Genomic DNA, 23460 nt, shown 5'->3' on the forward strand with positions numbered 1-23460 from the left:
TAAGGTCCCACAGTCAACAGTGCATGTCAGAGCACAAACCAAGCCATGAAGTCCAAGGAAATGTCCGTAGACCTCCGAAACAGGACTTTATCAAGGTACAGATCTGGGAAAAAGGTACAGAAACATTTCTGCAGCATTGAAGGTCCCAATAAGCACAGTGGCCTCCATCTTCTGTAAATTAAAGAAATTTGGAACCACCAGGAATCTTCCTAGAGTGGGCTGACCGGCCAAAATCAGAGATCGAGAGCGAAGGGCCTTAGCCAGGGAAGTAACCAAGCACCTGATGATGGTCACTCTGAAAGAGCTCCAGCATTTCTCTGTGGAGGAGAACCTTCCAGAAGAACAACCATCTCTGCAGCACTCCACCAATCAGGCCTGTATGGCAGAGAGGCCAGATGGAAGCCACTGCTCAGTAAAAAAGCAAATGGCAGCCAGGCTGAAGTTTGCCAAAAAGCACCCGAGGGACTCAGACCATGAGAAACAAAACTCTCTGGTCTGATGAAACAAAGATTGAACTCTTTGGCCTGAATGCCAAGCATCAAGTCTGGAGGAAACCAGGCACCGCTCACCACCTGGCCAATACCATCCCTACAGTGAAGCATGGTGCTGGCAGCATCATGCTATGGGGATGTTTTTCAGTGGCAGGAACTGGGAGACTAGTCAGGATCGAAGGAAAGATGAATGCAGCAATGCACAGAGACAAACTTGATAAAAACTTGTTCCAGATCGCTCTGGACCTTAGACTGGAACGGTGGTTCATCTTTCACCAGGACAACGACCCTAAGCACACAGCCCACATAAAGCAGTGGCTAGGGGCCAGCGCTGAGCGAACTATTGGTGCTTTATAAATACTGTATAATAATAATAAATAATAACTCTGTGAATGTCCTGGAGTGGCCAAGCCAGAGCTCAGACTTGAATCCGATTGAACATCTCTGAAGAGATCTGAAAATGGCTGTGCATCGACGCTCCCCATCCAACCTGAGGGAGCTTGAGAGGTACTGCAAAGAAGAATTGGAAAAATTGCCCAAAAATAGGTGTGCCAAGCTTGTAGCATCATACTCAAAACGACTTGAGGCTGTAATAGGTGCTAAAGGGGATTCAACAAAGTATTGACCAAAGACTGGGAATACTTATGTGCAAGGGTTTTTTTATTTTTAATAAATTGCAAAGATTTCAAAATGAACTTTCACGTTGTCATTATGGGGTATTGTTTGTAGAATGTTGAGGAAAAAATTAATTTAATCCATTTTGGAACAAGGCTGTAACATAACAAAATGTTGCAAAAGTTAAGCGCAGTGAATATTTTCTGGATGCACTGTATATGTGGATCCACTAGAGAGATTTCCCTTCACTTCCTGTCCTGCTGACAAAGGTTTCACTAGACAGGATTTGATAAAAAGTCCACAAGAGGGACTAATATAGAAATCTGATAAATGTTCCTCCTACTCTTATGAGGGGAAGTATTTTTATTTCAGTCTGTGTTGTTAGAGAATTACCTTCACTTCTTGCCTGGTAAAAATGTTGTCAGCAGGCCAGAGAGTGTGGAGAAATCTTTCTTAACAGTGCTCCAGAGAGCAGTAAAAATGTGACAGGGGTTCTAAACCTTTCCCACTCTATCCAAAGCTAAGATATACAGTTTTGACTGGACATACACTTATCAGCCATAACATTATGACCACCTACCATCAAGGCACGGACTCCAGTAGACCTCTGAAGGTATGCTGTGGTATCTGGAACCAAGCTGTCAGTAGCAGATACTTTAAATCCTGTAAATTGCATTTTGCTGTCTTCATGGATCCGACTTGTTTTTCCAGCACATCCCTCAGATGCTCGATGGGATTGAGATCTGGAGAATTTTGGAGTCAACACCTCAGACTTGTAGAATTCCTCAGACCAGGCCACCTTCTTCCATTGCTCCTGTGGTCCAGTTCTGACGCTCACGTGACCACTGTAAGTGCGTTTGGCTGTTGGCACAGGTCAGCATGGACACCCTGATCCGTCTGTGGCTACACATATTCATGCATAAAAAACTTCATTCCACTGTGTGTTCTTACACTTGTCTGTCTGAACCAGCATTAACTTTTTCAGCAGTCTGAGCTACAGAAGCTCTTCTATTGGATTGGACTACACTACACAGGTCAGCCTTCACTCTCCACATGAATAAGCCTTGGCCACCAATGACCCTGTCAGCAGTTCACTGGTTTTTCTGTCTTTTGACCATTTTTGGTAGGTACTGACCACTACAGACTGGGAACATCACACAAGAGATGCAGTTTTGGAGGTGCTCTGCCCCAGCCATCTAGACATTATAATCTGGCCCTTGTCAAAGCCACTTAAATCCTTACGCTTGCCCATTTTCTTTGCTTTTAACACATCAGCTTCAGGAACATGTTCACTTGCTGCCTAATTTATCCTACCCACTTTAAAATGGCATTTGAATGAGATAATTAAGGTTACTCACTTTACATGTCAGCTGTCATATTGTTATGGCTGATAGATGTGTGTTATTGTTATAATTTACTTACTGAGAGAACTGCAATTACCATTTTTCTATCATTCAACTTTAAATGGCTACAGAGAAAAAGCATCATAACCCTTAATTCAATACAGAAATAATCATTTGAAATGAGCACACTTCCTTATCTAAGAATGTCACACTTCCCCTTTAAGTTACACTGGGTACTGTATTATAAAAGATCCTATAGTTTGCATAAGGGAAGGGAGGAGTGCACACTGTACAACAACAGTGACATTTTCTTGAGGTGACATCACAGCAAAAAGAAAAAGGGTGCAGCAAGGTGCAGGATGATAGAAGGGCAGTAATAAAGAGTCTGCGAGTCATGTAATAAAGTACAATAAAAGTCTGATCTATGTACACAAGTACAATGACGCTTGCAAGCAGTTAAAACGAAACTTCTGTTCTATTCATTTGGCTTTGTAGTTCCAGTGTAAACACCAAAATTACCCAACTTTTCCTAATATAATTTCACACCCTGCTAAATGTTGTAACATTAATTAAACCAGTATTGAACCCAAAATCAAATATTTATTATATTGCAGCTTACCAATTCTTAGATGTGATGGCTGCATTTGTTTCCTTTTTAAGCTTTCTTTCTTCTATTTTCATCTGGTGATTCAGTCAGCAACTTTGCTGTTTTTCAAAAGTTAAAGCTCTCCAGCAGAATGAGACAATTCATTTACCACTGACAGCGGTGATTAAAACAATTGGCTTTTATTTATTCATGTAAAACTTTTATTCCAAAAGGAAGAAAAACTGTTTGCAGTAACTGACTATAAAAGTGTGAGCTGGAGTTTGGCTTCAATTTGTTATTGTATTCAAATCTGCTAACACATTTAACACTCCCCTCTCCTCCCCTCAGACTGACATGCTGCTGTGTTCTGTGCTCATTTCTCCAAAGAGGTGTCTCACTAATACAGGAGGAGTGTTACTGGCCAAATCATCACGTGAAAATAGAGGGAACAAAGCCAAAGAAAAGAAAGCTGATGCAGCCACCAAGTCTAAATGACTGGTAAGCAGCAATATAATACATTTTTGGTTTCGGCCAATGAACCTGGCTGGTGTGAACCCACCGCGGGATCATAGGACAGGCGAATGGCTGTTTTTAAAAAGTCAGCAGCTACAGTTTTTGTAGCTGCTGACTTTTATTTTTTTCAGAGGAGACAGGAGCTTCAATTTAAAGTCTGGTACATGTACCACTGATGAAACTGATCCTCCGTGCACATCCCGAAAAAACATGCTGATACAGCCTGAGGAAATATCTGTTTCTATATGTACAGAACATTCAAACTACTGCAGACAACACAGGTGAGTGACAAACATAGAAACACGTATTAATAAAGGTTGCATTTGAAAACAGCAAGGACAGTGATATGTTGATACAGAATTATCCGTTTACTACAACACCCTACTAACGGGCATATAAATCAATGGCTACAAACAGATCAACAGTGAGGAAGAAATATTAACTTACTGCACATTTTGTCATTTTCAGTAAGTTATTATTTCAAATAAGCAAGCTTCAAAGTAGAATTCTGTGAAAAAAAGTTGCACCAAATACAACTTTACATTTTGGCTGAATGTAGGATTCCAGCATTTAGTGCAACTGTAACCATTGCAAAAACGAATGAAGCATAAAAAAGTGGTTTGTTGACTGGTACAAAAATTAAATGAGATGGAAAGTTTGTCAGCCATTATTTCTAGGCACAGATACCCCTCTTCTCCGTACCTTTATGGAATTTCCAGTGTGTAAAAGCTTCTTTAAAACTGAACCTGAAAGCACAAAAATAGACAATAATTTAAAAATGTACTGACAAAAGCATTGATACCTAAGGTATTTCTTTTCTAAAGCCGGCCTGAAACAGTCTAGCAAACTGGTATTTGGGAATAGTGTGTAAAAATACAAAAAAAATCTTCTCTTCCTCAATGAAGAGTAGAGAAACACACAGAATTCCTGAATTTAGTCTGAGCTCCCAAAGGATTGTGTGTATTTATACATTTACACACTGCATGTATTAAACAATGACTGGACAAAATGGAAAGCTTAGCAGTAGGCAGATGGCAGAGTTGGCACATATGCTCAATAAATCACAAGTAGCTCATAAATCTGTGTAATATTTCAATGCAACTACCCTAATGATGTGGATGTCTGTGTATCGGCATCAATATCTTGCTGATCAAAACATGACACACCTTTGTGCCTTTCTTTCTATTACTGACATAATGAGACCCAAGTCAGACTCAGTGCCTCTGATCACAGAGTTTACAGCAGAAAACTATATCTGACACATACTGCCATATTACAAATATGCTTGATTGAAACACCTCAGGCTTCAATAAAGTCACTTCTCTAGTTCAATAAATGGTTTAGAGGTATAAATGAGAGGCTAAAAGCTGAAATTTAATCTGCTTATATTTTGTCATACAGAGGCATGAGATGTTGAGTGCAATAGAGATACATAAATTGCTACGTGAAATAAAAACACGAGGCACTGCATGTAATAGAGGTATGAGACACCCCCGTCACAGAAAAGTATGAAGTACTATGTATATAACAGAGAGGCCTATGGCAATTCATGCAAAGGAGAAGCATGGGACAATGGAGCGGACTTGCTGAATGATTTGAGAATATTCACACATTTTTTGTGTAAACATTCTCAACTCCTTTAGTAAATCAGTCTCAGTGGGTGCAATGCATGATCTTAAAGGCAATGCTGAAGTTTAAGGGCTCATGTACACTGCAGCTCTTAAACTGACGTTCAGTGGTTTTTTTCAGCAGCCCCTGAACTCTCCCTAATGTTTTCCTATGTGTCCGTGTACACATAGTCGTTTACAGGCAGTTGAGTTTACAGTTTTTTTTAACGCACCAAACTTGCGTTCAGGAGTAGATTTTACCGGCGTTTCAAACGCTTGTAAATGCGGTTAACCACGCTTATAAGCGTTTGCGTTTTTTAACTGTTCCATGTCCAGATGCTGTCCAGAGCCTTTTTTCATCATCAGAAATGCATGCAAAACGTTTTCCATGTTTTCAAATGGACCCGGTACACCAGTGCAGTCAGTTCCAGGTTCTGCATGACGGAAAAAATGGTAGAACGTGCCGCATTATGCTCATGACGGGATCCATAGTAAATATCTCAACACATACTGCTCTCCCTGTTTCTGCTTTCTCTATTCCTCTCAAAATGTCTGAAATAGTTTTTTGTATACTATTTTTCAGTGCATTCTGGGCATTTGGGAGGGTCTCCCGAGGTTATCTTTTAAAAACGCTTTCAAACGCAAACACACAAAAACGTGGTATGCAAATGCGGCTAAACTGATGTTTTTTAACCTACGTATTCCAGCAGTCAGTTTCCATCGTTCAGAAGAGTTTTCCAAAGGCCCTGTGTACATGAGCCCTTAGGCACAACATGTAATGCTAATCACAGGGTGGAGACGTCATTGTGCAATCCAGGAAGTGGCCGCGCACTGGGAAAGAGTGGTACTGACCACGTGTTTACAGTCTTAAGGGGATATGCACACCAGTACCCACGGTGCACCAGAATAGTGCACCTTTACGTATGAGTGGATTTTATTCATTTTTAATAAAGAAATATTTTTAGGAAAAGCACTATGAACGTCTTTTTTTTGAGCTGCAATTACTGGTGGAGGTTGGAGTTATATTGGTGAAAGAGGTAACAGCCTCTGTTTTGTTGATGGAAAGCATCATCCCTTAAAGGGGAAAGCACGAATTGGCCTATAATACCTGTGGGTCAAAGAGAGAGTTGAGAGCATATTGAGCATTGTGTGGTGAAGCACTAAAATGTGGATTTGAAGTGGATCATTATATCACTTTGGAGCACAGTAGTTCTTTCTGAATTTCTTTATATGAACATTTGAGCATGCATGGGGAGTGCAGTTTATCCAATATAGTGAAATTCGAGGATGTAAATGTTTCAACAATGTATATGTGATATTAAGCAGGGTTTTTTTTCCAGCATATTGGATAATTTTACTATATCTGAACACGTAGATCACCTGCATATCACATTTTTGTTTGATTTGAAATTCAGTAGCGCTGCACTACACACACACACTTGCCAAAAGTATTGGGACACCCCTACAAATCATTGGATTCAGGTGTTCCAATCACCTCCATGGCTACAGGTGTAAAAAAAAAAATCAAGCACCTAGGCATGAAGACTGCTTCTACAGCCATTTGTGACAGAATGGGTCACTCTTAGGAGCTCAGTGATTTCAAGCGTGGTACCGTAGGTTGCCACCTGTGCAATAAGTCTATCCGTGAAATTTCCTTGCTACTAAATATCCTACGGTCAACTGTTAGTGGTGTTATCACAAAGTGGAAGTAACTGGGAACAACAGCAACTCAGCCACGAAGTGGTAGGCCACGTACAATAACAGAGCAGTGTCAGCGCATGCTGAAGCACACAGTGCGCAGAACTCCACAACTATCTGCAGAGTCAAAAGCTAAAGACCTCCAAACTTCGTGTGGCCTTCAGATTAGCACAACACCAGTACGTAGAGAGCTTCAAGGAATGGATTTCCATGGCCGATCCGCTTCATCCAAGCTTTACATCACCAAGTGCAATGCAAAGCGTCAGATGCAGTGGTGTAAAGCACGCTGCCACTGGGCGCAAGAGCAGTGAAGATGTGTTCTCTGGAGTGACGAATCACGCTTCTCTGTCTGGCAATCCGATGGCCATTTCTGGGTTTGGCGGTTGCCAGGAGAGCAGTACTTGCCTGACTGCACTGTGCCAAGTGTAAAGTTTAGTGGAAGGGGTATTATAGTTCCAGTTGTTTTTCAGGGGTTGGGCTTGGCCCCCTAGTTCCAGTGAAGGGAACTCTTAAGGCATCAGCATACCAAGACATTTTGGACAATTTCATACTCCCAACTTTGTAGGAACAGTTTGAGGATGGCCCCTTCCTGAGTCCTGACCTCAACCAGATAGAACAGCTTTGGGATGAATTAGAGCAGAGACTGCGAGCCATGCCTTCTCGTCCGACATCAGTACCTGACCTCACAAATGCACTTCTGCAATAATGGTCAAACATTCCCATGGACATACTCCTAAACCGTGTGGACAGCTTTCCCAGAAGAGTTGAAACTGTTATAGCTGCAAAGGGTGGGCCAACTCAATATTGAACCCTACGGACTAAGACGGGGATGCCATTAAAGTTCATGTGTGTAAAGGCAGGCGTCCTAATACTTTTGGCGATATAGCGTGTGTGTTGCACATACATCATATATATATATATATATATATATATATATATATACACACACAGTGGGGCAAAAAAGTATTTAGTCAGCCACCAATTGTGCAAGTTCTTCCACTTAAAAAGATGAGAGAGGCCTGTAATTGGCATCATAGGTAGACCTCAACTATGAGAGACAAAATGAGAAAAAAAATCCAGACAATCACATTGGCTGACTTTGAAATAATTTATTTGCACATTGTGGTGGAATATAAGTATTTGGTCAATATCAAAAGTTCATCTCAATACTTTGTTATATATCCTTTGTTGGCAATGACAGAGGTCAAACGTTTCCTGTAACTCTTCACAAGGTTGGCACACACTGTTGCTGGTATGTTGGCCCATTCCTCCATGCAGATCTCCTCTAGAGCAGTGATGTTTTGGGGCTGTCGCTGGGCAACACGGACTTTCAACTCCCTCCAAAGGTTTTCTATGGGGTTGAGATCTGGAGACTGGCTAGGCCACTCCAGGACCTTGAAATGCTTCTTACAAAGCCACTCCGTTGCCCGGGCGGTATGTTTGGGATCATTGTCATGTTGGAAGACCCAGCCACGTTTCATCTTCAATGCCCTTGCTGATGGAAGGGGGTTTGCACTCAAAATATCACGATACATGGCCCCATTCATTCTGTCCTGTACATGGATCAGTCGTCCTGGTCCCTTTGCGGAGAAACAGCCCCAAAGCATGATGTTGCCACCCCCATGCTTCACAGTAGGTATGGTGTTCTTTGGATGCAACTCAGCATTGTCTCTCCTCCAAACACGACGTGTTGTGTTTCTACCAAACAGTTCTATTTTGGTTTCATCTGACCATGTGACATTCTCCCAATCCTCTTCTGGATCATCCAAATGCTCTCTAGCAAACTTCAGATGGGCCCAGACATGTACTGGCTTAAGCAGGGGGACACGTCTGGCACTGCAGGATCTTAGTCCCTGGCTGCATACTGTGTTACTGATGGTAGCCTTTGTTACATTGGTCCCAGCTCTCTGCGGGTCATTCACTAGGTCCCCCCGTGTGGTCCTGGGATTTTTGCTCACTGTTCTTGTGATCATTTTGACCCCACGGGGTGAGATCTTGCGTGGAGCCCCAGATCGAGGGAGATTATCAGTGGTCTTGTATGTCTTCAATTTTCTAATTATTGCTCCCACAGTTGATTTGTTCACACCAAACTGCTTGCTATTGCAGATTCAGTCTTCTCAGCCTGGTGCAGGTCTACAATTTTGTTTCTGGTGTCCTTGGACAGCTCTTTGGTCTTCACCATAGTGGAGTTTGGAGTGTGACTGTTTGAGGTTGTGGACAGGTGTCTTTTATACTGATAACAAGTTCAAACAGGTGCCAGTGATACAGGTAATGAATGCAGGACAGAGGAGCCTCTTAAAGAAGAAGGTACAGGTCTGTGAGAGCCAGAAAGCTTGCTTGTTTGTAGGTGACCAAATACTTATTTTCCACCATAATTTGCAAATAAATTCTTTCCAAATCAGCCAATGTGATTGTCTGGATTTTCTTTCTCATTTTGTCTCTCATAGTTGAGGTCTACCTATGATGCCAATTACAGGCCTCTCTCATCTTATTAAGTGGGAGAACTTGCACAATTGGTGGCTGACTAAATACTTTTTTGCCCCACTGTGTATATATATATATATACACATACACATATACACACACACACATACATATATAAACACACACTGTATATTTATTCATGTGCAATGCATTGTCTCAAATGCAGTGCTGAAGCTTAAGGGATAACATGTAATGCAAATCATAAGGCACTGTGTAAAGCACAAAGGTCTGAGAAAGCACATGTATCAGTGAAATACGATGAACAGATCTTGCTGGTGGCATGGATATCGAGCAGTGTGATGTTAATCATGAACAGCAGATCTGGTGGTATAGGTACTGGAAAGAGAGATGCATAAGCTGGCAATGATACTGGTAGGATTCGCTGTGTGTATTTGAGTGCAGATCTTACTGGTGGTGTGGATAACAGTGAGTGAGAGCTGCATGATGCAGTGCACATTTTACCACTGTCAGAATTTAGAAACAACGCAGCTGTACGGGGCTTTAACCACACAGCCGCATCATTCATTTGCACAGATCTGTGAATAAATGCACTACAAGTGCTATTTCCACAGTGGCAGACAGCTTGTATTTCTCAACGAACTGTGAGGATGCTGGTGAAGGTTCTTGTAGTGAATTAATTCTTCATGTAGTTTAGTAACTGTTTGCACATACAGGAGGTATGTGCAGACAGCTATACTGAAAGTCTGTAGGAGCCTGACGTTGCACCCATAATCTGCAGATAGTGGGTGCAAAGTTTTCCAGGTTGCAGTATAAAAAGAAAATAAATTCACATTTTTTTACCTGCAAAAGTATTTTTCACAAAAGGTGAACTTATTCTTTGGGCCTGGTTCACACGATTTCAGATGAAACTTGGGTCGCACTGAATCACATGACAATAGAAATAACATTGCTTTCAATGGTGCCAGTTCACATCAAAGCCGCCCAGCTGCGATGCAACTTTGGGAAAGGGTCCTGTGCTACTTTGGTGCAATTTACAGTACGCTATGGCCGAAAAGATTATATGTAAACCACATCCAAATCATAACCAAAGTTGCCCCACAAACTGCACTGTAAATCACATCAAAATCACATGACAGGGGTGTGAATTAAGCCTAAAAACAGAATACAATTCCAGTATCTAAACATATTAAATGTTTCTTCAGATGAAAAACACTGGGCCAGGGCTTCAATGTTTTTTAAATGATAATGAAAAAACAAGCACAGGAAGGAAGAAGCTTTCAAGAAGCCAGTACTGATGCTTCAGGCTTCCCAACAACACAACTCCATTTCCCCTGACCTTCCATTTCCATCCATTATGCACAGATATTCCTGCAAACTCAGCAAATGGCTGAAAAACATGCAGGTTACAATGACACTACCTTTTCTTTTAAATCTAAAATTAATTTTAAAATGATCGTGTAAGAGGCATTTCAATGATTTAAATACATTTTATACTTTACCTTCAAATTATTTTCAACCTCACTTTGATTTTAAAATAAATAAAATGGGGAGGATTGTATGGTTTAGATTTACATATTATAAAATTAAGCTCTCCAACTCTAAAAGGGGTAGGGAAGCATAACCTGTGTTTGGTAGGCATTCAGCACATCACAAATTGATCTTGTTCTAAAGTTAAAAACTAGCAAAAAGTAAATAATCTGCAAATTAGTATTCTGAGTAAACTTCAGTGAGTTAAGACTTAAAGGTTATGTAAACCCAAAATCTATTTGTTAGTATGTTTGGCATCATGTCTTACTGTATAGTTTTCTTCAATTGTATTTTGGAAATATGTAGTAAAGTTTCTTATCAGAAGATGCTGACAGTAACAGCACCTCCTGCTCAAATGCCAAAATTCTACTGTCAATAAGTAGCAGCTTTGTAAAAAAGCATTTAATGGCAGCTTTGTCCAGTTGCCATGCACATTCCTTTGGTTGGCCTTTGGGCTGTCTATCTGAAAGAGACGATAGGCAACCGAATAGCTGACTAGAGCAGTGCACACAGCAGGCTGACAATGCTTATTGACAGGCAGTGGCTTAGGGTTGTCATTCTGCAAGAGGAAGAGGAAAAGCTGTTACCAGTAGGATCTCTAGGATCTCCAGGTAAGAAAAATTACAACAAATTACCAAAACACAATTGGAAAACTGTACACAGTAGGGTACAATGTCAAAGATGCTAAAAATTATATTTTTCACATACCTGTAAAACCATTTTCCTGAAATACAGCACAGGACATGGGTCTTCAATCATAACATATGGGTTATATATGCTACACCTCCAGGTGACTGGGCACTGGTAAGCCACTCAAAGCTTTAGACCCTCCCTCATATCCTTCCCCCCCCCCCCACCACCATCATGTGATCCTCAGTTTTGTAGCAAACAATGAAGGACCATCAGCAAAAAAATAATTTTACAGGTAACAAATCCAATTGTTAATTTCTCATACAGTACAGTACAGGACAAAGGACTTAAATCACAAAGAATTGGACAACAACAATAATCAGCCAACATACCCTCAAAATAACAAAAACCTAAAGCTCAACAAGGCTAAACTTTGGGTTTAAACTCTGGCCCGCAAAACTGAAGTTGGCAGCCGAAGCCCAAACGTTCACTTGGTAAAACTTAACAAAAGGAGTCACAGAAGACTAGCTAGAGGCTTTACAAAGCTGCGCAACAAAAGCCTAGAGTTGAAAAATCCATGACATACCAACAGCTGTAGAAGAATGATCCTTAACCTTGCAATTGTGGATCTCAAAGCTGAAGAGCCCTTTTTGGCCACATCAGGTAAGACAAATCGTGAGTCTGAATGTCTGATTGAGGCAGGAGCCACAACGTATATTCGCACAGCTCGTACCACATCCAGACAGTGGAGGGCTGCCTCCTTTGGATCTTTAGGAGAAGGACATAAAGTGGGTAAAACAATATCTTCATTTAAATGGAACCAGACACAACAAAAAAGGAAGCATTCAGACACAACACTACCTTTTAATTATGTAACAATAAAAAGTGCTCCCTAAAGGACAGACTGGACCCAGGTAGTTGTAATAGCCACCAGAAAAGCCACCTTACATGTATGATTCGCCAAGGGAATATCCCAGATTCATTTAAAGGGCAGCTTTTGCAAGACCAAAAGTAACAAAGGAATGTCTTACAGCAACACCAAAGTCCGATAAGGCACACTGCCAACTTAGCAGATCAGCCTGCCAATTTTCCACTCCTAGGATGTGCATGGTGGATATGGCCTGACCATTTGTCACCATCCAACATAAAAGGAGATTTGTCTCCTGTTGAGTTGTACAACTTCTTGTGCCTCCTTGGTGGTTTAAGTAAGCCACTGTTGTGACATCACCATCACATTCCCCAATAAAGGGAAAGATAAATTGCCCTCAGCTCCAGTCCATTAATTGGGAGCTGAATCTCACTCGGAGTCCGAGTCCCCTGCACCTTCATAAGGACTGGGGCAGCTGTTGCTAATGCGCAGTGAAGAGCCACAAACTGAAAATGGTCATCCTCTACTGCAAAGCAAAGGAAACGCTGTTGTGGAAAAAATTGTGATGTGTAAATACACATCCTTGATATCGATCAATGCCATGAATTCCCCCGGCTGAAAGACTGCTATTACTGATCTTGCAGATTCCATCCAGAACTTTGTGACTTTCAAAAAGAGATTTAATGATTTGAGGTCCAGATGGGTCTAACTTCCTCATTCAGTTTGGGGACTGTAAAGAGGTTTGAGTAGAACCCTTGATACCTCTCTTGCTCAGGAAACCTGTATCACAACTCCCTGAACATGAAGTTGGAAACAGCTTTCACTCAGTTCATTCTGTACTGAGGTTATGAAAGCACATTTGACAGCCAAAAATGAGGTGGTTCTGAAATTCCAGTTTGTAGCTGGAGGATACAACCTTCTGTACCCAAGAGTCGGAGATCCCCTGGCACAAGATGTTTGCAAAGGCCAGCATACATTCCCCCAATGGGCACCCCTTCGCTGTGAAGGGGACTTGAGAAGCGGTTTAGAGGCTCTGGAGGACCAATACTTGGAGCAAAAGGAGAAAGAAGGACCATCTCGAATACTGCTGGGTTTCCTAGCCAGATGCTTCTCTGACAAACCACCATCACAACCATGGCCCAGAAAAGGAGAACAAAGCCTTGAACAAAGTCTCAATGCGACTATTTACAGGACCCCTGAAAGTGAGTAAGCCCTCAACTGATACCACAAAAGATTTATTGAGGCAAAATGATAGCTGGGTCAAACTCAAGGACCACCCATTTTTTGGGGAATTCCTCCAATGCATAGTCAAGCAAAGCGCTTAGGAGGAACATAATTCTTTTCTGAATTTTTCCAATCCTTGTATAAAACATTCTTGACTAAAGAATAAACCAGAAAAGCATTTGTAGGTGTTTTCTAGAGCCCATGCTTGTCATTTGGACCCTCAGTTACAGCAGAGTCTAATTTAAGACATGAAGAAACCATGGCATAAGGACATCCTTCCACATACAAATTGGAAAAATCTGCCCTGGTTATTTATCTATTTCCTCTAATTTCAACCAGTTGGAAGATTCAGAATCAGAGGGTTAAGAGGCAACCGGAAGACTGTGAGCCTTTGTCTTTTTTTTTTTTCTTTTCGCCGATTTGTTTAAAAAAAGGCACCATTTTGTTCCAAAGAAAGAATTTTTGGGAGGAAAATTCTTCTTTGCTTGCTTAGACAAAAAGAGGCATCTCAGACAACGAAGCTCCTGAGTTAGAAGTTAGGTGGAGTCCTGACTGAGGTATAGGAAGAGAAGCCCCTGTGCATTTGTCATTTGTGGGAAAAAACACAATACCCCGGAAAACAGGAAGAGGCTAGATGTTGGTCAGATTACATTTAAAGGCAAAATTTGCTGTAAAATAAATAAATAAATGCACTATGACAATAAGGGATTGGGGAGTGAACAGAGTTGGTTCAGTTAGTAACAGTTTTGACAGAAGAAATTACTAAATGTATCTTCTATCCTACAAAGATGCATCCATCACCTGAGGAGCCTAGCAAAAAACTGAGAATCACATGGTGAGAGTTGTTATGGTGCAGCATGCAACCCACCTGTTATAACTGAAGGCTCATGTCCTGTACTGTACGAGAAAAGAAATGGATTTTTGGTTTGCATGTAAAATGTAAAAAATATTTTAGTGAAGGCGAAATAATTTCCGGTATGGATATTTTAAACATTGTTACATTGGTCCAGCTTGGACAATGTAACTAGGTATATACTATACCTGACAAATCCCCCTGAAGCTGTAAAATCACTGAAGTAGACGCCACTACTCCAGTGATCTCCACTTGCTTCAAAGTCCCATGCTGAGCAGCTGTCCTGCTGCCTTTTGAACACTGGAGGCTGGTCAATACAACACAATCACCATTCAGAGAATGCCTTGTATTTTCTGAATGAATGCAAAGTATTCACTGATCGGAGAGGGTGGAGAGCGTGATGTCACCGCCCTGCCTCTAGACTCCATCCGATCAGAGATCTGGTGCTGAGTGGCCAATCTCCTGTGTTCAGAATGCAGCAGGGCAGTCACTCTGCATAGGACCCAGAAGCACTGGAGTAGCGGTCTACTTCACTAATTTCCAGCTTCCTTCCAGGGGGATCAGCCAGGTGTGGCATATGCACAGTTACATAAGTGCAAGTCAGACCAATGTAAATATGTATCAAATATTTATAGCTGTAATTCCTCTTTTATGTGTCTTAACAATTACTTTGATTTATGGTCAAGTCCACTTGGCACAAAAATAAAAGAAGACAACAGACCTGTATTTAGATTATTAATTCAATATACTTACCTATACTATGGTACTGCCAGCGGTAGAAAATCCTTTCAGGTAGTAGTTGTAGAATTTTCTGAACAACAAAAAAGGTTTGTTATCAAAAACCTTTATAGTGTATATAAAATAAGAACACAGTAAGTATTAACAAGATAAATTAAAAGCTTAAAAATTTTTGTGACAACACAAAAATAAAAGTATAGTTGATGAGCAAACTTGCATGAAAACAAACCTACACACGAAAGCATACTCATTACTTATCTCATACTTGATAGATCGAACGGATTGCACAGAAAGCATTAAAAGTGCGCATCTGTTGCATACTCGATAGTAAGTTTCATTCATTTGTTGCATACTCGATAGTAAGTTTTAAAGCCACAGACAGGCAAGGCAACTAGCTTTTTTAATTTTTGGGGGGTTTTGTTTTAGAAGATCAGCAACAGCAGGTTCTGTACTGATCTCATTGCCTGGTTGCTTTATTCGGAGCTCTATTTAATATGCTACAGGCATAATTAAGAGAGCACCTCACAGAGTCTTTGGAAGTTACTTCCTAAAACAACTTTCTTGTTCTGTTTACAGTATTCCTAATTACATTAAGGCAAGCCATAGATGGTTCGATTTTTCATCATACAACCACAGAAAATCGCTTGATTCCCCCATCAACACAGTCAGTACTGTGTCCTGCCAGCAGGGAACTTCCCTGTCAGAAGAACACAATGATTACTGCTAGTGGCTATAGCCGCCGACAGTAATCACATGTAAAAAAAATTTGTCAGGCTGGTTGTACCCAAGTTGATCAACCATTCTGCCCACAGATGGACTGATTCGATCCATCTGTGGCCGGCATAACATTTCCAGGGTTGAACCCTATTGGTGCTCTGGGAAAAATGTTTAGTACTGACTTTTTAGAACTAAGACAGCAAGGAGTATTAAGTGGGTGCATTTGGAAATACCTCTCCAGCACTACAAAAAAGGATTCTTGGGATGGAGTATAACCTGACCAAGGCCATAATATTTAAACACAGTGTAGTCTACAGAGGGGTCCGGAATCTGGCAGTGCTGTCTAGTGGAGTGGCTGGATCAAAAGACCAGCTCAACAGACTTACAAACCTTATGACAAGCGAAACAATTTACATAAATAAATAAGCAGCATCGTAGGTATCTGCAGGCATAGCTTAATCACCTAAAATGTTCCTCTGCATAAAAACATATTTTATGCACTTTTATAGGTTTATCCACAGTATACACTACAACAAAATTTCAAAAAAGTAGGCATATCATGTGGAGAATTTCATAAACAATTGTTAACTGTGAATGTAGGTTTTTCTATTAAGTGGATCCAATTTGTAGATCTAGGTCAGAGTTTTGTAATAGTATTAATTAAGGTGTAATTAACCCAGTCCTCAATACTGCTAATCAGATCGGTGTCTGCTATTTTGTGAACTTATCGTGTCAGCAAGAAACAAATTAATAACACTGTTTTCAGCAGATAATCAATTATCCAGCTGCTGAAAAATCAATGTTCAACAAAACCAATACTGCCTATACCTAAACATGGTAGTCTGCAGTGTACATTAACGACACATAATATTTAAATAGAGATGAAACCAAATGTCAATTACAATTCAGTAGCTTTCAACTATATCTTTACATTTGGGCCTGTGGACCTTACATAGAAATCATAAAATGACACAACAGAAAATGCAAACAAAATGCAGAATCAAAGATTTTTTTGAAGGTTTGAGAAGATTTTGTGAAATTTCAATTCCCATCACAAGATCTTTTGACAGATTATGACAATGCAAAAGAAAACAAGTGGATAGACTTTAGCAGCAGAATTACCAGCCGTATGAGAACCTAACAATAAATGAAGAAGAATTGAGGGAGCCAGGCAAGATTAAGTAGAGCCTTTTGCAGGCATCCTATACATCCCACAACTTTCTTTAACTTACTTAGAAAAATGCTACAAAGAAAAATGATGAGACACAATGTGTAGCAACCTCTAAAATGACCAATCAGATTTAAAGTATATGTGAACCCTTAACTTGTTAAAACAACCCATTCATATTAAAATAGAAATGAAAGGCAAAATGTGTGTATACATATAAAACACATTATAATTACCCTTTTCTTTCTTTTTTCATATTTAATCACATACCCTCTGTTCTTAGCTGCATAAGGAGCTTAGAGAGCTGGGGGCAGAGAAACAGCAGCACACTGAACTTCCCAGTGAATGGCTGTGAAAGGGGGGGGGGCTTGTAAGCACAAGTCTAATCATTGGAGGAGAGCAGGCTGAGTTGCAAGGACACCCAAAAATAAAAAAAAACTGACCACACTGTGCTCTCATGCCTAGTGTGGTCAGTTTTTAATAGGAACACAGAGTGACAGGCAGGACTACCATGTATTTCACACGAAGGAAGTAACAGAAAGAGCACAGGATACTTTTTCATACAAGAACATAATACAGCAGGCACATACCAGGAATATTGGAACTGTATATGTGTTATGCAACGCTCCCTGAGAATTCAATATGGTGTCAAACTCAGTGTTCAATAAACAATACATATATACACAAATAATAAAAGTGATAGACCAATTGTTTAGTCCATGCATGTATCTTAAACAAGTCCAAAACCAGTATTAATAGTCCCAAGCAATGTTAGACAATATCTTCCTCCACTCTGTGCTTAACAGTCACAGCAATCCACACCTGACATGCAAGTGGGTCCTGCCACCTGTTCTGCAATGCGCTCACTTCCAATTGTGGACCTACTGAAAAACATTTGGTAGTAGGTCTAGATGGGCATTTTACCCTCAAGGAGTATGAATTTGTTCCTGGGATTCCTCAATATATGTAAAATAATAAGAAATTATTGTGCGTTGCACACAAAATATCAGAATAAATATAATAAACAAATTATTATGTGACGTTACAGTGATGCAATAATCTGTGCTGAAAACATATAAATCAAGAACAGTCCATCAAAGAATAATAGTCTCTTCCATATATAATATACACTATATTGCCAAACGTATTGGGACACCCCTCCAAATCATTGGATTCAGGTGTTCCAATCACCTCCATGGCCACAGGTGTATAAAATCAAGCACCAAAGCATGAAGACTGCTTCTAAAAACATTTGTGAAAGAATGGGTCGCTCTCAGGAGCTCAGTGTATGCAAGCGTGGTACCATGATAGGTTGCCGCCTGTGCAATAAGTCCATCCGTGAAATTACCTTTCTACTAAATAGTACATGGCCAGCTGTCAGTGGTATTTTAACAAAGTGGAGCAACTTGGAAACAACACCAACTCAGCCATGAAAAATGAGAGCGGGGTCAGCGTGTGCCGAAGCGCACAGTGTACAGAATTCGATAACTGTCTACAGAGTTAATAGCCAAAGACATCCAAACTTTGCGTGGCCTTCAGATTAGCACAACAACAGTGCGTAGAGAGCTTCATGGAATGGGTTTCCATGGTCGAGCAGCTGCATCCAAGCCTTACATCACCAAATGCAATGCAAAGTGTTGGAAGCTGTGGTATAAACCACGCTGTCACTAGAATCTAGAGCAGTGGAGACGTGTTCTCTGGAGTGACGGATCACGCTTCTCTGTCTGGCAATCCGATGGACATGTCTGGGTTTGACAGTTGCCAGGATAACGGTACTTGCCTGACTGCAAAGTTTGGTGGAGGGGGGATTATGGTGTGTGTTTTTTTCTCTCAGGGATTGGGCTTGGCCCCTTAGTTCAAGTGAAGGGAACTCTTAGGGCTCGTTCACACCTTACTGTTTTACCAACGCTTGCCAAACTCCCCTATAGCGCTTGGCAAGCGTTGGTCCGGCGTTTGCGGGAGCGTTTTTTAACGCTCGGCAAACGCTCCACAGACGAGCGTTAAAAATGCCCCACAAACGCCTATAATGAAGTTTGAATGGTGTTACCGCTCCGTAAAACGCCCCGCAACCACGTCGCGGGCAGGCGTTTGTGGAGAGGCACCATAGACTAGAATAGGAGGCTTCAATGCCTCCTGACTCGACCAGAGGCGTCTGTTTTGCCGCAACACTAACGCTCCCGTTAGAACAGCACCATGTGCTGCAATGTGCAGAATTATCAGAGGTGTTTGGGAAGCGATAAAAACGCTTCCCAAACACCTCTCTGCCGCCTGCACACAACGCTATTGTGAACGTAGCCTTAAGGTGTCAGCATACCAAGACATTTTGGACAATTTCATGCTCCCAACTTTGTGGGAACAGTTTGGGGATGGCCCCTTCCTGTTCCAACATGACTGCACACCTGTGCAAAAAGCAAGGTCCATAAAGACATGGATGAGTGAGTATGGGGTGGAGGAACTTGAATGGTCTGCACAGTGTCCTGACCTCAACCCGATGGAACAACCGATGGGATGAATTAGAACGGAAACTGTGAGCCAGGCCATCTGCATCAGTGCCTGACCTCACAAATGTGCATTTAGAAGAATGGTCAAACATTCCCATAGACACCCTCCTAAACCTTGTGGACTGCCTTCCCAGAAGAGTTGAAGCTGTTAGTCCATAGGTTCAATAATGAGTTAGCCCGCCCTTTGCAGCTATAAGACTGGGATGCCATTAAAGTTCAAATGCGTGTAAAGGCATATAATAATAGTAATAATAATATAATACATACTTTTGGCAATATAGTGTATGTCTCAAGACCATTCCAAAAATAAAAAGGAATTCTGCAAATGTGGATTCCTGTCTGTAAGTGATCCCACGATCCCAGTGCTGTCAGCTTTACATAAACCAATGTGTACCACCACACATGTGATAATTGGTGGACCCTCACCTTAAGGCTTAAGCTACATATTATAATAGGTCAAATGGGCATGTGTCCCCTCCTCTGGGGGTAGTAATGAATAGGTACTCCCCTGGTCTACGATTTTCTGTTGTTCCAATAATAATATGGGGTATTGGTATCTTCCAACCCCCACTCTACTTCTGTACCATTGATTATGTAGGGTCAACTCAGAACCACAAAAAGTGTAGTAGCCATATTACGTTTTATTAAAATTATACTTGCATAGAAAAAACTAGTAACTCGCATGTAGGCAGATAAAACACTCTGGATCATAACACATGAGCATCCTCCCTCACCTCCTGTAACCTGGCTCTGACATGGCAGGAGGCAAGGTGGGGGTCCACTTATTATCACGTGTGGTGGGTGCACATTGGTTTCTATATAGCTGACAGCACCGGGATTGTGGGATCACTTACAGACAGGAATCCACAGAAGTCCTTTGGTTTTGGAACTGTCTTGAGACATATATTATATTATTATTATTATACAGTATTTATATAGCGCCAAAGGGTATGCTCAGCGCTGTACAGTAGCAAGGGGGAAAGAACATGAGACAAGACAGTAACAAAACAGTACATGAGGGGTTCGGGGGCCCTGCTCTTTCGAGCTTACAATCTAGGATATATGGAAGAGACTTTATAATCATTCTCTGACCGACTATTCTTGATTTATATTTTCAGCACAGACTGCATCACTGTTTTGGTATTGACACATGTATTCCATTTAGCAGCGCAACACATATAGTTATATACAGATTCCTTAATATGGATCTTCTCCCCTTTAGGTATGACACTTGGTACATGTCCCTTTAAGAGACTGCCGGTCTACCTCCTCCTCTGCCAATATATTCAAACAAATATGGGATGGACTCTCATAGTGTAGTAAAACCAATATTCAACATTTATTTAAAGAACTGCACTTCCAATATTAACAAGGTTCAATGCCTTTAAGATCTCACTGTGCAGCCACAATCCAGAGTCCCTGCGGCATTAGTGTAACCCAGCTTGTCCCACATGTTATGTCACATGATGTAACGTTTAGGAGGATCCATGTGACGCTGATGCCGCATGGACGGTGGATTACAGCAGCACAGTGAGATCTTAAAGGCGTTTTACCTTGTTTATCTAGGAAGTGCAATTCTTTAACCGCTAGCCTACAGGGCACTTATACCCCCTTCCTGCCCAGGCCAATTTCCAGCTTTCAGCGCTGTTGCACTTTGAATGACAATTGCGCGGCCATGCAACATTGTACCCATATGAAATTTTTATAATTTTTTTGTGACAGACAGAGCTTTATTTTGGTGGTATTTTATCACCTCTGGGTTTTTTATTTTTTCTTAAACAAACCAAAAACCACTGAAAATTTTGAAGAAAAAAAAAAGTTTTTTCTTAAGTTTTTGTTATAAAATTTTGTAAATAAGTGATTTTTCTCCTTCACTGATGTGCGCTAATGAGGCTGCACTGACAGGCACTACTGATGCACACTGATAGGAGGCACTGACTGGCATTGATAGGTGGCACTGGCAGGTGACACTGAAAGGCAGCTCAGATGGGCACTGATTTGTGGCAATGATGGGCACTGGCAGGTGACATGGATGAGCACTGAGAGCTGGCACTGATGGACACTGTCAGGTGGCGCTGCTGGGGCTACATAGATCATCAGGGCACACTGATCATCAGTGCTCTGATGATCTGTGTACATGTCCCCTCTGAGGAATGCCGATTACTGGCTCTCCTCACGAGCAGTCAGCTCTCCCTGTTTACATGTGATCAGCTGTGATTGGACACAGCTGATCACATGACCAAGCAGACATCTTCGGCTCTTTCTGTGGATCGGTGATCCGCTGTGTCCGAGAAACACAACGCACCGCCGATCATCGCTCTTCACGCTTCGGGAGCTGCGCATGCGCTGTTAGAATGGGAGGACGTCATATGATGTCCTCCCAGAACAAGAGAACCACCTTGTGTCCGTCATATTACTATATGGCGGGCGGGAGGCGGTTAAATGAATGTGGAATACTGGTTTTACCTAGACTAGTTGAAGAACAGGTGACGGGACCCGCTTGCATGTCTGGTATGAATTGCTTTGACTGTTGAGCGCAGAGTGGAGGAAGATATTGTCTAATTAACATTTCTTGGGACAATTAATATTGGTTTTGGACTTGTTTAAGTTACATGCACAGACTAATCAACTGGTTCATCACTTTTATTTTTTGTGTGTATATATGTATTGATTATTGAACACTAAGTTGGACACCGTATTGAATTCTCAGGGGGCGCCACATGACACATATACAATTGTGGGAACGCATTTATATGTGAGCAGCCCCCTTGCACATTTTGCGCAGCTCAATTAGAGCATGTTAGGAATACACGTCACCAATTATTTATTGATTTACACCGTGTTCCAAATTATTATGCAAATTATATTTTTCTCATTTACCTAAATAACTGATGTAAATAACAGTCAGCATAATTCTCATGTTATCAACTATTAAGAGTACAATTCAAATTTTATTGAACAAACCTCCTAATAACAGTATTTTTGTTAAACATAAAAAACTTACAATGCACTGTTCCAAATTATTACGCACAGTAAGTTTCAAAACACTTTATAGGTTGTAAAGAACTGAAAATTGTCATGTCTTGTGTTTGCAGCATATTTACTGAAATCAAAAGCTATTTCAATCAAACTTTTAACAACATTTTAACTTTTTAAACATTTTAACAGGTCACGTTACATTGTAACATAGGACCCCTTATTTGATAGCAGCTTCCGAAGTCTTGCATGCATTGAACTTGTGAGTTTTTGGACAGTTTCTACTTGAATTTGTTTGCAAGATGTCAGAATAGCCTCCCAGAGCTGCTGTTTGGATGTAAACTGCTTCCCACCCTCACAGATCTTTTGCTTGAGGATGCTCCAAAGGTTCTCAATAGGATTGAGGTCAGGGGAGGATGGAGGCCACACCATGACTTTCTCTCCTTTTATCCCCATAACAGCCATTGATGCAGAGGTATTCTTTGCAGCATGAGATGGTGCATTGTCATGCACGAAGATGATTTTATTACGGAAAGAATATTTCTTCCTTCTGTACCAGGGAAGAAAGTGGTCAGTCATAAACTCCACATACTTTGCAGAGGTCATCTTTACACCTTCGGGGGCCGACCAGCTCTGTTCCCATGATTCCGGCCCAAAACATGACTCCACCACCCCCTTGCTGACGTCGCAGCCTTGTTGGAACAGGGTGGCCGTCCACCAACCATCCACTACTCCATCCACCTGGACCATCCAGGGTTGCACGGCACTCATCAGTGAACTGGACTGTTTGAAAATTAGTCTTCATGTATATTTCTGCCCAATGCAGCCGTTTCTGCTTGTGAGCATTGGTTAGTGGTGGCCGAATAGAAGGTTTATGCACAGTTGCAAGACTCTGTAGGACTCTACACCTTGATGTCTGTGGGACTCCAGAGGCACCAGCAGCTTCAAATATCTGTTTGC

At 41.2% G+C, this 23460-nt stretch overlaps 1 protein-coding gene across 4 annotated transcripts in view; it reads right to left on the reverse strand.

The window, feature by feature from the left end:
• RALGAPA2 (Ral GTPase activating protein catalytic subunit alpha 2) overlaps window positions 1–23460 on the reverse strand; it is a 489478-nt gene that overhangs the window by 393148 nt on the left and 72870 nt on the right. For all 4 annotated transcript variants that reach the window (XR_016314086.1, XM_089686528.1, XM_089686527.1 and 1 more), the window contains exons 4-5: window positions 15154–15211; window positions 4251–4294 (exon numbers count right to left, since the gene is read on the reverse strand). Coding sequence is in view for 3 of the 4 variants with exons in the window: in XM_089686528.1 (XP_089542654.1) it covers window positions 4251–4294; window positions 15154–15211 (102 nt within the window). In the remaining variant the exon portion in view is untranslated. The remainder of the gene's footprint in view (window positions 1–4250; window positions 4295–15153; window positions 15212–23460) is intronic.

This window comes from Staurois parvus, unplaced genomic scaffold, assembly GCF_062004578.1.
Source record: "Staurois parvus isolate SC_StPar_1 unplaced genomic scaffold, SC_StPar_1.0 ptg000401l, whole genome shotgun sequence".
NCBI classification, from domain to species: domain Eukaryota; kingdom Metazoa; phylum Chordata; class Amphibia; order Anura; family Ranidae; genus Staurois; species Staurois parvus.